Source organism: Equus caballus, chromosome 4 (assembly GCF_041296265.1).
Source record: "Equus caballus isolate H_3958 breed thoroughbred chromosome 4, TB-T2T, whole genome shotgun sequence".
NCBI lineage: Eukaryota > Metazoa > Chordata > Mammalia > Perissodactyla > Equidae > Equus > Equus caballus.
In genome coordinates, this window is record NC_091687.1 from 45,985,680 (window position 1) to 46,000,231 (window position 14,552).

At 46.9% G+C, this 14,552-nt stretch overlaps 1 protein-coding gene across 34 annotated transcripts in view; it reads right to left on the reverse strand.

Moving 5' to 3' along the window:
- Positions 1-1,531: 1,531 nt before the first annotated feature.
- The window catches only part of ICA1 (islet cell autoantigen 1), a 142,203-nt gene continuing 129,182 nt past the window's right edge, over positions 1,532-14,552 (reverse strand). For 20 of the 34 annotated variants that reach the window (XM_070264526.1, XM_070264524.1, XM_023639276.2 and 17 more), the window contains 2 exons: positions 4,601-4,690; positions 1,532-2,381 (listed from right to left, as the gene is read on the reverse strand). In XM_070264526.1, coding sequence (XP_070120627.1) covers positions 2,260-2,381; positions 4,601-4,690 — 212 coding nt within the window. In that variant the 3' untranslated portion in view covers positions 1,532-2,259. The remainder of the gene's footprint in view (positions 2,382-4,600; positions 4,691-14,552) is intronic. The other 14 variants (XM_070264533.1, XM_070264535.1, XM_070264546.1 and 11 more) reach the window with 1 other exon arrangement.

Here is a 14,552-nt window from a genome sequence, read left to right on the forward strand (position 1 = left end):
TTTTTTTTTATTTTACAAAAATGTAAAGAAAATTCAGGGAGAAAATGCCTCCATGTGCAATTCTTTTACTTGTAGCGAAGCCTGTGCAATCACCGCCATGCTCAGTTCCCCTTCGCCCACAGATCAACTTCAAAATGCAACCTGCTAGTATTTAAAGCAACCCATTGAACACAGAAGAACCCCCACCCCACCCCCGGCCCTCGGCCCCTCTGCCCCGCCAGCTCCCGGGGCCTCCAGCCTGGATGGAGGAGCCAGCCCCGCCCGCTTCATCTCCTCGCTGCGCTGCTGTGGGTTTCCACGGCTGCAAGCAAATGTGACCCAGGATGAAACCAGGAGCCTTTAATCCGCATTCCACACAGGGCAGCTCCATCCAGCAACCGCTAATCCAGTGCTTACAAGGTGGCTCGAGGGTGCTGGTTACTGGGGAGACAGAAGATTTGGGGAAATAGGGACCTTGTTCAATGGGATTGCAAACCTAGCGGTAGAGGCGGACGCACACAGCGCAGCGTTAGAAAGCCAGGGGAATGGTCAGGGAGAGATGAGGGGCCGTCGCTCAAAGAAAAACGGGGGGGCTGCACTTGGAGAAGTCCCGGCGGAGGAGGTGGGACTGAGGAAGCCCCTGCGGGGTGGGCAGCATTGTGATGGTGGCTAAGTAAGGAGAGGCCGGCATCCTGGGTGGAGTACGCTGCAAGTGCACAGGCCCAGAGACGAGAGGGGTCTTACGGGGTACAATGTGGAGGGCAGCAAGGTGGGGCCCTGGGGCTGTGTCTTCATCTCCTCAAAGACCACGAATCCCGGCTGAGGAGTTGCTAAGTAAGATTCGAACAAACTAGACTCCGTGGACGGCCCCGTGCTGGCTGGGAAGTGAGCAGAGCCACAGAAGCTACACAACTCGCGGAGTCCCCAGACCCGTTACACCTGCCCGTCTCTCCCGCATGGAAGAGGTCCCTCCAGCAGTCACCCAGCCCCAGGCTGCCTTGCAGAGGACGGTGGCTACTGCTGGGGCCGGGCCCTTCCAGGAGGAGCCGGGAAGCCCAGTGTTCCTGTGTGTTTGAGGAAGTGGCCCCAGGCGACCCTTTCAGAGCTGAGGATGAGGCCGCAGGAGTGTAGCCAAAGCTTCCCTGGCCCAACTGAGCATGTAGAACCGTTTGCCGGCTATCAATTCCACCCCCGCTCAGGGCCAAAGGCTCACTGAAAGGGGTGCCACAGGCTTCTGTGGATGTGTGTGGCCTCTCACTTAGCATGTCACTGGTGATCCGGGAGGGGAGAAGAGGCGCCAGCTCTGGGGTCTCTAACACTAGGGGAGTGTCTGAGCCGCTTATGTGCCCACATGCAAATCATGCACTTCTGCCCAAGGCAACAGAAGGCCATAACCTCCTCCCCCAGCCACCGCATCTGGGGGATGCAAGGGGTCACGTCAGTAGCTTCGTTCAGTGGGACCCTTCCTCCTCCTCTGTCCCTCTCCAGCCCCCACCCCCACAGCACCTCCCCACTGAGTCCCCGCAACAAACTCATTTATTAACTTTGCATGTCAAATATTTTTTCTGTTTAATTAAAAAAAAAAACAAACAAACAGTTAATGTCACAAAGGGCTCCAGAAATACATGCTTTTGAATTCCAGCCATGGAGAGGACAAAGGAGACACGTATCTGCAGACATGGCTGCTTTCCATAGAAAGGTTCGTGAAGCAGAGACAGCCAAGCTCTTCTGCCTGTGAGAGAACACAGTCCACCGGGCAAGGGCTGGGGGACAGTGTCTTTGGTTGGCCAGACCTTCGTCCAGAGCTCCCTGGAAAGTGGGTTGGCAGGAAGGGGCATTTTCCTGCAGCCCCCCTCAAAGGGGGACAGAGGCAGGGGGTACAGAGGAGGCATTTAAGTTTCATTAGCCTCTGGCTGCCTCTGAGGCTGTAGGATACGTTATTTAAACCTAACACAAAGTAGGTTTATGATCTGAACTTGGATCTCACGGCAGCCGAGTGACACAGCAGCAGCCACAACGCGGGTGTTGGCAGGAGAGCCGCCGGCCTGGAAACCACTCCGCGACAATCCTGTATTGTTTAGGTCCACATAGAGAATACACTAAAACCCTTTATACCAAATAAGAGTAAATAATTATACCAATATAAACAGGGCCTTTGACCCTTCATTTTATTAAAATGGCACGTCAACAGTAAAACAGCATACTGATCACTTCAGACGACCGCGAGCCCCCGGCGCGCTGTTCAGGGGTGGCACGGGCTCCGTCCCGGAGGCTGCAGATTCATGCATTGAGCAGTTCATGTTCTTTATCCGTTTTCCCAACAGCATCAGGATTTGATAATGGGTCGAGGTCAGCAAAGAGGCTGAACCAGGCAGTCAGGTCCGAAGCAGCCTTGGCAGGCTCTGGGGAGAGAAGGAGAAGCATCAGCACGCCCGCCTTCCAAGTGCCCACTTCTGCCCTCCTGCACACGGGAGGGTCCAGGCTCCTCTGGAAAAGGAGGATGCTCAATCAGACAAACCCCATAATGCTCTGGCTCTAAAGCGAGTTAGGGAATTCCACGTCCCCCCGTTGGTCGGCTGAGTAATAATTTCAAAACCACGGCCTAAAGCTCAGTGAAGAATGAACTCTTGTGTTAACTCCCATCTCACCCCCACCCCAGCAGATGGCCACAGCCCAGAGAGTTGCCTCAGACCCTGCCACTCTACCACAACCAAGAAATACCATAGTTATTTCAGAAGTCAGACTGAATGGCTGAGGAAGCAAGGTGCCTTCCAGGGTTCACTGGAAGAATCTTGTCATATCTGCTGGGACAACAGAAATACCATGGCCACTTTTTTCAGGCTTCCAAGAAGGGGTTGGCACCTAGGCCTGGCTTCTCCTCTTTGATAAAAGTCACCACATTCACCCCTCTCCTGTCAGAGGAAGGAGGCCCTCCACATGCCTTCCCTTCTCCCGTGGGCTCTAAAACACCCCACACCCCTCACCCTTCAGCCTCCCTGGAGTACTTCCCTCAGCTGCTCCTTCACTGAAACACCTGCCCTGACTTCCTGATTACCACTATAATAGAGCCAAATTATCTTCCAGATGAGGAGAAGATTTTCAAAAGAGTGCCTGATGCAAGTGATTCCTAAATAAGTAGGAGGTTCCTCTTTATATAAATCATCCCACATGAGCATCAAAGTTCACTGGCTTGGATGACCCATGCTTTTTTCCATCTCCAACAGGTGGGAGTATCAAAAGCATGAAGAATATGTCTCTCTGACAGGTTCTCCTTCTAGCTGAGAGCAGCTAGGAAGGTGCTTGCCATCTGCCTAAGAGAGTCTCAAAGAATATTGGGAGGACAAGTTGCTAAGAGTGGTTATATTAGAGCGATGGGAATCCACCAACATAAACAGGGCCTTTGGTCTTCCCAACAAAATGGCCCTGAAATGTTAAGACGGTATACTGAGCACTTCGTATTTCTGATTGCCCTCCCTTTGGCTTTTTGTCAAACTCTGTTGCAGATATTTCACTTTATAATGAGATAACAATGCATCTATTACAGAGATAAGTTACTACAAGCAGGACTAGTTAGTAACATGCAAGTTATTACCATGTGACACTAACTGAGTTCTGTGAGGAGTTAGCCCTCAAAACACTTGGCTTATTTTGATGTGATAAACTGAGACTTGAGAGATCTCAGTATAGTTGGTTGGGGTGGGGGAAAAACAACTAAAAACAAGGAAGTCAGCTTTCTTTAATCGTGTAGGAGGGCACACAAGGAAATTGTATGAGGCAAGACTGATTTAGGAGGATTTGTCTATTCTGGATAGAGAAAATCAAGATATCTTAGAAGTATCTCCAGTGAAAATATGCTACATGCTCATTTCCCCTTCCTCCCAACTTGTGCAAAGGTCTTAGAAGGCCCTCAGAGTGGGTGTGGCCCTGCTGTGAGGAACCAGGTGACTATACTTTGGGGCAATCCTCACATCCCCCAGACCTCCTCTGTTGGAGGGAAAACCAGGTGCAACTATCCGCACACCCCCTAAAAGAACATCACGGGAATGTTTTTTGATGATAATAGACACTTCCCCTAACTTCCTGAGGTCAAGAAGGGGAAAGTGGGTGAAGACCAAAGGAAGAGAGCGTGAGCTGCAAATACAGATGAGATCTTCAGTCGAGCAGATGTTCCCTTTGGGGCCCTGTCTCAAGAAGAGAACAGATCTCATGAACTTGAAAGGCCCTCTTTTGACAACTAAGAAACCTGGCTCTTTGTGAAGAGCACTAATTAAAGGCTTTGTTTGGTGGTGGCAATGGTATTTTCAGCGAAAGACAGCAAACCTCAGAGGTCTTTCCTCCCATGCTGTTTCCACCCAATCTTGGGGAGCACCCAGTCACATGGAGACAGATATATTTGATCCCTCCTCATTAAATTTGAAAAAGTGAATTATGAATTAGGACAGTAAGCCAGAAAAAAAGTCAGGATGTAACTCTTAGGATCATGCAAAACTCTGCACCCGAATAGCCTCTCATTTCAACCCTAAGTGCTCAAATGGAAATTAGTAAAGAAATACAGAAAATAGTGTTAGGCCAGTGGAAAGGAAGGTGGCTTTCATTTCAGGGGGATAAAACACTGTATTACCTTTCACTGCAGGGCTGTTGTCATTGGGACTGCTTGCCTTTGGTGCTGGCCATGGAGAAGGAGGAGGATTGACATTGCTCTTTGACCAGCCTAATGTTCAAAACCAGAGCTCGTTAGATCTAGGGAAGAGCAGTCACACTGTCCCACCTGTGCTGGGCACACGTGGTTGTCAACCACGGTAGCCCCCAAAGAAAGGGAAGGGGGTGGTGTGACAGACCCTTGTCCCACGTTACTCATACCCGAAACACATTTTAAGGGAGAGTAGATAGGTATAATCATGCCCAACTCAAAAGTATTGAAAACTAGGGAAAAGATTGGATTTTGAGAAGCAATGAGAAATTGCTAAGGTTAATACATCTTTGCCCATTTTTCTTCTCAAGTAACATCATTTCATGTTCACACTAAAGATTATCAATAGCGTTCCAAGGAAATCAAGTGCCTTGTTTTTCTGTCACAAATGGGGAAGACTTTAAAAAGTGAACACCATTACATGTAGCAATAGAACTAGTAAACTGCGGGTCCTCTCTACTTCTAATATGATTCAGTTCATTTATTTTCTACACAGTTGATTTAAATTAGGAAGTTTAGTTAATATAGAAAAATAAACAGAAATCCAAGCCAAATATATGAGGGGGAAGGAAGCCCCCTTAACTTGCTGCCTGCCGTACACTACAATGGTGTTTAGCTGGTATAACCCAACATTCTGTAAAGCCCCTGTGCTCTCTCTGCCCCTAATGATTCAGAGGCATTCCGCAGTCCTGCTTTGCAGGGAGCAAGCCTAGTTCCCCACAGCATTTCCTGTCTGTGCTGGATGTTTTGGCATGACTCACACCTAATTTAGAACTTTACCATATGCCTCTTTACACGCCTGTTTTCTGTATGTGTTAAGTCCTGTCTTCTCAATAAGACCAGGAATTGCTTCTTCAATGTGCTCCAAAATACCTAACGCAGTTCAGGTAGGTGTTTGTGGACTAAGTTCCTTGTTGATTCTCACTGTGAAAGGCAGACCATCAGATGATGCATCACTGTCGGGTCTATCATAGTTAAAACTGTATCCTTTTATTGGCATGCTCTGGTCACACGTTTTCTACAGAAAAGGTTTTGCCTTTGATAAGGCCCTCATGACATCATGTTTGGATGACAGAGGCCAGCTGGGGTAGTGAAACCAGTTTCTGGAGCAAGAAAGCCACTCAGTATATGCCACAAAACAATAAGATTTAATGCTGTTTATTTACCCTGACATTCTAAGATTTGTAATTAGGGACTTAATTAGAATCATACTATATTTATTAGCTTGCATTTTTGTCTCATCTCCTAGAGGTGTGAGCCTCTTGAAGGCAAAAGCCACGCATTATTCCCCTTTATGTCTGTTAGTGCACCTCCTGGCACACAATGGGTGCTGAATCAAGATATATTATTGAAGAACTCTTTTAAACCATGAGAAGTGCACTTATGAAGCCTTATTTTAAGAGACGGCAAAGCAACGGTTGGCACAGTAGATGCTACAATACTCACTGGTTGAATTTTTTCATTTTAGGCAAGTGGCATACAAGCTTCTCTAAGAAGACTAACCAATGACAAATGAAACAGGTGGCCTATAACCTATTTATTGGGTCTAAAACAATGAAAACATACAGAGGGCTTTAAAAAGTATTGTTATCCATTGGAAGGGTACCTGAACGTGTAGTTAACATAATTCATAAACAAAAGCACCGATCTTGAGGGAACTTTCTGGGATGATGGAAATGTTCTAAGACTGGACTGTGGTGATGGTTGCACAACATACATTTATTAGAAATCCTTGAACTGTTCTCTTACAATGGGTGGATTTGTGCTATGTACATTATAGTTCAATAAAGCAATTTTTAAAAATTACCAGTATTTGGTGTAATACAGGAGTAACATAACCTACCTAGTTCCTAGAAAATTGGCCCACGAGCATTTTCCTTCTAAACCGAAATCATATAAAACAGTGGTAAATGTGGAAAGTCAAAATTGCAGTTCCATTGTGTGCCAAATAAAGCTGAAAGAGGTAGACTCTAAGTGGGTAAATTTTACCTTATCCCCTACAATCCTCTCCCTGACACCAAGTGTAGTCAAGACCAGCTTTTGCTCAACAGAACCCATGCAACCTTTCCACCAGCCCCTGCAGCCTGGCCTCATTCTCTTAGAGCAGTGGTTCTCAAAGAGTGGTGCCCACACCAGCAGCAGGGGCACCACTTGTGAGCTGGTTAGAAATGCAAGTTCATGGCCAACGCTGACCTACATGAATCAGAATCCCTGGGGGTGGAGCCCAGGAAACTGTCTTAACAAACCCTCAGGGATTGCCGCACAAGTGTAAGTCTCAGAAGCACTGCCATAGATGGTCTGCAGGGAGGCTGCCAGGGTTACCATCTCCATCAGGATCAGCCATCGTGGTTGAGGCCAGAGCTGGGACAAGCAGAGAGGCCCTCCTGGGAAACAGAGGGGTCTGCTTCAGGACCTGCCTCCCTAGCTCCTGCAGCTTTAACTGCTATTGATTGCTGTATGCTATTTGGTACAGTGGGAGCTCAACATGGTCATTCTTCCCGTTTCAAAAATATCCACGACATTCACTTTTGAAAAATGGCTGCAGAGAACACTGGGAAAGAGAGGCAGGTTCAAAGCCTCGTATTTTTCAGAGTATAAAATGGAACACATTCCTAAAGGAGGCACAATAAATCCACATGTCAAAATGGAGCTCCCTTCACTTTATGTAATGGACACGTTCCTGAAAAGTTACAAATAAGTGTCTGTATATCAAGTCATATTTTAAAAGTACCAGAAAAACAAACCATATTTTCAAGCCTATCGTTTAAAGGATTATAATGGCAGATTCCTTTATAAAGACAATAACTGTCTTGTAATTGGATTCCTTTCTAACTATGAATTTTTGAGTATTGCTCACCTAAACACTCATGAACCATAAAAGCAACATCTAGAATCTACGGATTTGGGAACTTCTCTGCAGCAGAGGACATGAAGGAGGATGAGTCCCTCTTTGGGGACTAAGATGATGGGGACAGTATACCTCCCAATTTTCACAAAGACACAGGTATCATTATTCCTTTGTCCCATAGTGTGAAGCAGAAACCACAGACAGTTTGCCAAGTCAGTCTCCCCTCAGAACAGCTATTAGGCATAAGTCTAACAATCCAACTATATGTATGTGAGGGGAGAAAATGGTACAGCTGTGACACTCGCTGTATATTAAAAAAAAGAAAATACTAAGTTCAGCTGCAATTCCGCCCTCCTTCATATCTCTTTGGGAATTCTTTAGGGGAGGGGTGCTATGAGGCTAATTATGGACAGAATGCCAAGCCCGATTTCAAATGTCTTGGCTTCTGTCAGGAAAAAGTGCTATTTGAAGAGAACTTAGTGTTGTTAATATTCCTGTCATTGCCATCAACTTTTCTTTAGTTGGTGTTAGCTGGCTGAGGCATTTTTAACATGAAGAGGTGGCTGGGAGGTTGTCTCCCCATCTCAGAGTAACTTGTCAGGAGAAGGGTGGTGGGGGTAGGGGCAGGAGAGTGCTGAGAGCTCCGTGAACAAAATGACTGTCCTAGCCCTCTGTTCCTTTGATATGTCAACTGTGCTACCCATTTGCAGGAAACACATATAAAATTTTATTGGCGCAATCCTTCCCCCTTTACTTACATAAGGGAAAATATAAATCAGCCAGAAATAACACTGGCCAGCTAGAGCCGCAAGTGGAGCCAAAATAACACCATCCAGAGTAGCACTTTACCATGAATGGCATTTCACTAGCTGGGAGAGCAGAAGTCCAGGCTGGATTGACAATCAAGTCTGAGGTGCTCTGGGGTGGGGTTGGCAGTGAAGGGGAAAGTGGGAACACCACAGCCATGGTGGCCAAGCCTGCTCCACTCGGAGCCCCTGTTTCCATACCTGCAAATGGTAGATAAAACTTCCTGTGTCATTACGTTGTTGGATGGATGAAACAATCTTGTAGGTGAAACCAGGGAGGACAGAGGCTAGAGAGGCCCTCAATAAATCTAAGCCGAATCTGGATTTTCGTATAGCTCAGCAGACATGAGGATCAACCCCTAAGATTGTCTGAGGATTATTTTCTTTAATGTAGTGATTCAATGTCAGTTGCTCTCTCCCTCCCTTCTTGCCATCCACCCATCCATCCAATGTCTTTTTTTGAATATCTATTGTATTCCAGGCACTGAGCTATTCATGTTCTGGAAATATGATGGTGAGCAACACAAACACAGGCCCTGCCCATGACAACTGAAAGCAAGAGACAGAAAATTAAATCAATTTTACAATGAGGTGAGCTACGAGGAATGATTAAGTACTGGGTGTAAAGAGAATGGAGAGCAGAAACACCTAACACTGACTTCTTGGGGGAGAAAGGAGTCAAGGAAGGCTCCCTGGATTAAAGAACATCAATGCTGAGGATCTGAAGGATGAGATGTTAACCAGGTAAAGCAAGCATCATGGGTGTGTAGGTACGTGGCATGCTCTAAGGGGAGGGGGAGCATGTGCCAAGGCCTAGTGGTGGGTAGAGCTGGGCTCACTGAAGTTTACTATGGCTGGAGTCCAGCTTACCAACATAATACATCGTTCTCCAGCAGAACAAAGTCATTAAGTCATGATAAGTAAAGATATGGGCAACAATGAGACCAGAGTCAGGCCGTAAAGGACCTTGTAAGCCACGGTGAGGAGTTTTGACCTTATGTGAATGGTAGATAAAACCGTAACAACATGGCAAGTCAAGAGACCTTTCTGGGATTCCTTGATTTCCTCATCTATAAAATGAGGGTGGAATAGACGGTTATCAAAGTTCCTTCTACGGACTCACAGAGGCACTTGAATTCTACAGATAGCCAAGACTTGCAGATGCTCCTCAGCAGGCATGGAAAGTGCTGCTGCTTTGATGGAACAAACAAATCCATTGGCTCATGCTGAGAGTGCCTGTTCTGTGTTCAAACTATCTTGAAATGGGCCACACAGTCTTTTCTTTCACATTATGCCATTTGAAATATCAGTTACCTGGAGCCAGGCTAAGCCAGGAACAGCAAGAAGTGAGCTCTGGTTGAGGAAAGATGACTTGGAGAAAATCCAAAGCTTGACGTTACATCAGCCTTAAATGGAAACCCACCCAGATGGTAACAGCACCCTGGAACTGGGTAAAACAAAAGAATATCCGGAAGGAAGGAACACAGGGCTGTATGTCTGTAAGAATCTGGAACAAGACTCCTAAGTTTGGTTTGCAGAATACTAAATTAAAAAGATGCCCTGGTGCATTTATACTGAGCAGATGGTAATCTTTTCAGTATCAGCGTCTATTTCTAAATTAAATTTTGGATGTTGATGGAGAATTGAGAAGAATGTCAAATGAGGCCTAACAGCCTTGCCTGGTCTCCCCCTCAGGCAGCCCCTCCGGCTGGCTCTCCCCCTACTCACTTCAGGAAGCCTCAGGAAGGTACAATTTTCTTGTCACTGTATGACCCAGGCAACCCAAGTCCCTATCATGCTGGTAACTTCAGAAACTTAGAAATCCTAGCTAAAATTAACGCCTTCTTCAAATTTTCAGTACAACTCAGTCCTAAATTAAGTTCCTTTGTTTTGCTCTCCTAGAGCTTGAAGGGGGTGTCGGGAGGAAGATATAATTGTTGTCTTAGTAAATCCTCCTTCCTTTCTATTCTCCCAGAGCACTGGGGAGCAGAGGGAGGAGCGAGGCCAAAGTAGAGAGGGAGGGAGGCAGCGGAGAATGCGGAGATGAGGGGAGAAGACTGAAGAGATGCAGGAGGGAGAGAGAGAGGGCGAAGGAGAGCAGAATGGCGTGTGGAGGAGTGTGGAGGTGGTGTGGCCGTAGCCTGGAGCAGTACCCCCTCAGCCCTCCTGACACTCCGACCCTGAGGATACAGCTCCACCTGGCCCTCACAGACAGCTAGGATAGGGTGGCGAGACTGAGCAGGAGTGCACTGGAGTGAATGTGTGGGTGGCTGCTAGCACAGGCAAAAATTTTGTAGACAATCTCAATTTCAAATATTCTGTTCTGGGGCTGGTCCCATGGCCGAGTGGTTGAAGTTCTGCACGCTCTGCTTCAGCAGCCTGGGTTTGTGGGTTTGTATCCTGGGCGTGGACCTACTCCACTCCTCAGCCATGCTGTGGCAGCATCCCACATAGAAAATAGAGGAAGTCTGGCATGGATATTAGCTCAGGGCAAATGTTCCTCAAGCAAAAAAAAAAAGAAGAAGACTGGCAACAGATGTTAGAGCGGGGTGAATCTTCCTCACCAAAAAATAAATAAATAAGTAAATATTCTATTCTGGAATATCATCCAACTTTTGTTGTTGACAGGGAGGCTGCCTCCTCACACCCACGTTCCTCCTCCATGACAACCCAGTTATTCCTGTCCCTGTGTGTGCCCAGGGCCAGGCTAGCCATTACAAGTCCTGCTTCTCTGGGAGCATCCCAGGAGAAGGCTGAAGGGAGCTGTAGGGCAAGCACGTTGCCATCAGAGACAAACGGAATGGTGGAAGGCACAGATTCCGGATCAGACGGCTCAGTGTCACAATCTGGCCTGCCTCCTACCACATGTAGGATCTTGGGCAAACTACTTAGCGACTCTCCTCCTCAGTGTTCTGGGCTATAAAATGGAGAGGATGGCAGTACCTGCCTGGGGAGGGGGGGGTGAGGATGAAGTCAGTTAATATACATAAAAAGCACACAGGACGGTGCTTGGCACATAGCATGTGCCTTATGGAGTACCAGTTATTATTATTTTACCAGCTACAAATGGGGGATCCACAGAATCACACAACTTTAGACCTCAGCATCTCTGAGTGGAGGTTAACCGAGGGATAGGCAGCTGACACTTGTGGAGAGGTAGAAGGTGCTCCTTTGGATGACATGGGTCTCTCCTGATCGATTGGTGAGTCTAACACCTCATATTACAGATGAGAAGGCACAGGCCCAGAGAATTTGAGTGGTTTGACCTATTGTTGAAGAACAAGTGAGGGGAAGGGAGTTTGCAGAATAAAACCCTTACTTCATACCACAGTGTGTCTCATTGAGCCAAGGTAGTCTGAGTACTTATTTCAGTGGCTTAATTTCATTTTTGAGATGAACTGGATAACTTGGGGAAGCAGTTTCAATACAAGGTGTCAAAAGTTCAATAGCTATTTAGATGCTTTTGCAATTCATGTAAATAGATGGATTTTCTAGACAATGGATGCAATGGAAAAAATATGTGGAGCCAACATTCATCTTTTCCTCTCTTTCAGGGGGGTGGGGAGAGTCCTGACAAAAGCATAGGATGTGGTTGTGAGTGGATTATACGATCCATCATCGAACAGGGAGCCTGGCCTTTATTTGTACCACGTAGTTTCGAAGGTTCCCTGAGTCAGGGGGCAGCACCGGGGGGTGGGGGGGGGGGGGGGGGGGTGGGGGGGGGGGGGGGGGGGGGGGGTGGGCTGTGAGAGCGCGAGATGCGTAGGTGTGGGAAGCTGGATGGGCTTCCTCTTTCAAACACTTAGCTTCCACCTTTTTTTTCTGTCAGTTTGAGTTCCATAGACATTCAATTGGTGACTGTTGACATGCGAAGGAAACAGGCTAACTCAGGTTACAAAGTAACTCCTTTAACCTTGATCTTGATAGGACCCCAGCAGAAGAAAGGAAACTTTTAGCAACCAGAATGATCCTTTTAAAAGGTGTTTCAGATCATCTCCATCCTTAGACCAGGATGCTGTGATGGTTCCCAATTTCACTTGGGCTGAAAAAGGGCCCAAGTTCTTCCAAAGGCTCCGAGGCCCGTGTGGTCCAGCTTCTGCTCCTCTCTGAACACCTGTCCCCCTTGCTCCAACCACAGTGCTCTTCCTGCAGACCCCCGGCCATGCCACCCATGACCTCCCTTAGGCACTGGCACAGGGGCTCCCTCTGCCCCAATCTCCACGTGGCTAATTCTCTCACCTCCTGCAGCTCAGATCTCTTTTCAATATGAACCCTATTTAGTTCTGCAGCCTGACCTACCCTGCCATCCCCCCAACACTCTCTAGCCCTGGCTCTCCCTTTTCCTTTCCCTGTAACATTGGTCACTTTCTTGCACCTACTTTGTGATGTGCTTCTTTATTATGTTAATTGTTCATTATCTCCTCTCATTCGAATGTGAGCTCCAGGAAGGAAGAAGTGTCTGTGTTCTCAGATGAATCTTCAGTGCCTGGAGCCCAGGAGGACCCCATAAACATTTGTTGAATGAATGAGAAACTTGCTCAAGTGTTAGTAGGATGGCAACCTCAAGTGAGATTTTGTTTGCCTGAGAAATAAATGGTCTCCCTTTGCAGGACCTCATTCTCTTTGCACAGTAGGAGCTTGCATTTCTCTCTGACTGTCAGAACACCTTCCTCCTTAGACCCGTGTGGCCTTGTGCCCTTCTCTTGGAGTTGGGGCAAGGCTGATGTGCAAAGCCCATGGCCACTGCTCATGTCATAGCTCTCAGGCTTAGTTCCGGGGACCTTGCCTTGGGCCCTGAGCTGAGATCTTCTCACTCTGCATGCTCAGGAAGAGGGCGTGGGGCTCAGACTTCTGGGTTGTCAGTGTGGAGCTCTCACAAGCCAATAGCCCTGGGCCACCCCTGCTAAGTAGGAGCATGCCACCACTGTTCCCTGTTGGCAGCAGGGGCCCTGGTGTCTCCAAAGCTGGGGCCCAAGTGGAATTCATCCGGCAGGAGAGCTGGAGAGTCTCCAGCAGCCCCAAGATCTGCATTGTGGATCCTGGCTCCTGCCTTCCAACTCTCCCACGGCTCGTTAGCACCTCCACCACAGGTGGGTGGGGGTGAAACTCAAGTCATGGCAGCATTGCTCATCTGGGGCTCCGGTGAAAGAGATGGTGAAACCCAGGGGTAAAACTCAGGGCGGAGAAGTATTTACGAATTTTATTTATCCTTCCTATCTCTAACTTCCTTACTGAAAATAAATGAGATGGCTATGAGACAGGACTCACAAAGGAAAACAAAAGGAATCATGTAGTTCATAAAAAAGAAGGAAGACTTTTTTTTGGTCTTGCCCACCAACTCTTGCTTTGTCCATGATCTCATCAACAAAGACCTGAGGTTTTTTTTAATAGCCCATAATTATTTAATGATTCCAGCACTGCTGTTTGTTCTCAGCTCTAAGTGCCAGATAAACATGGTGTTTATTAAGGAGATAGCCTAAATTCATGGAAAAACCAAAACAATTTGAGAATTTCAATTAAAGGGACATGAAAGGAGGGAAAAAGTATTGAAATACTAGAAAATTGTTTCCTTCCCAAGGTCTGTTTGTTTAGAAACTCAAAACTTAAAAATTTAGATTTCAACCTGAGTTTTAGTTTTTGTTCTCTAAATCAACACGCTCTCTATGCCAGCAATTCTCAACCAGCATGTGGGCTGCCCGAGAGCCTCAGTGTGCCCTGAACCTTTACCAATGTTGCTGACCATTTTGATCAGTGTGGAAACTCAGTTTCTGCTGTGGCCGAGACGCATGGGACGGTTGAGCCATGTGGTTCAGGCAGAATAGGAACAGCTGAGCTGAGGGCATAGTCAGGGTAGGGATGGGCCAGGATAGAGAGAGAGCAAGAGAAAGATAGCATGGAAAGAGTTAAGAAGCCCAGTGTGATGTCAGTTGGCACTCAGAAAGAGGGCATGTCTATGGGAATGCGGAGAACGTTGCCTTGTGAGTATATGGGAGAAGCAGCTAGGGCAACGGCCAGGCAGTGATGGCCAAGCCACCAGGTCCATGACTATGAAGGCAATCCTCTCCAGGATGCCATGAAAAAGTCTAAAATCAAAATAAGACAATAAGATTGAGAACAACCTCTCTAACCTTTTATTAATAGGAAATGTTAACATTGGGAGAAAATTATAAGGAATAGATTTTAAACCCTGCAACATATCTTAAAGCTAGAATGGGATTCTGAGATTTCA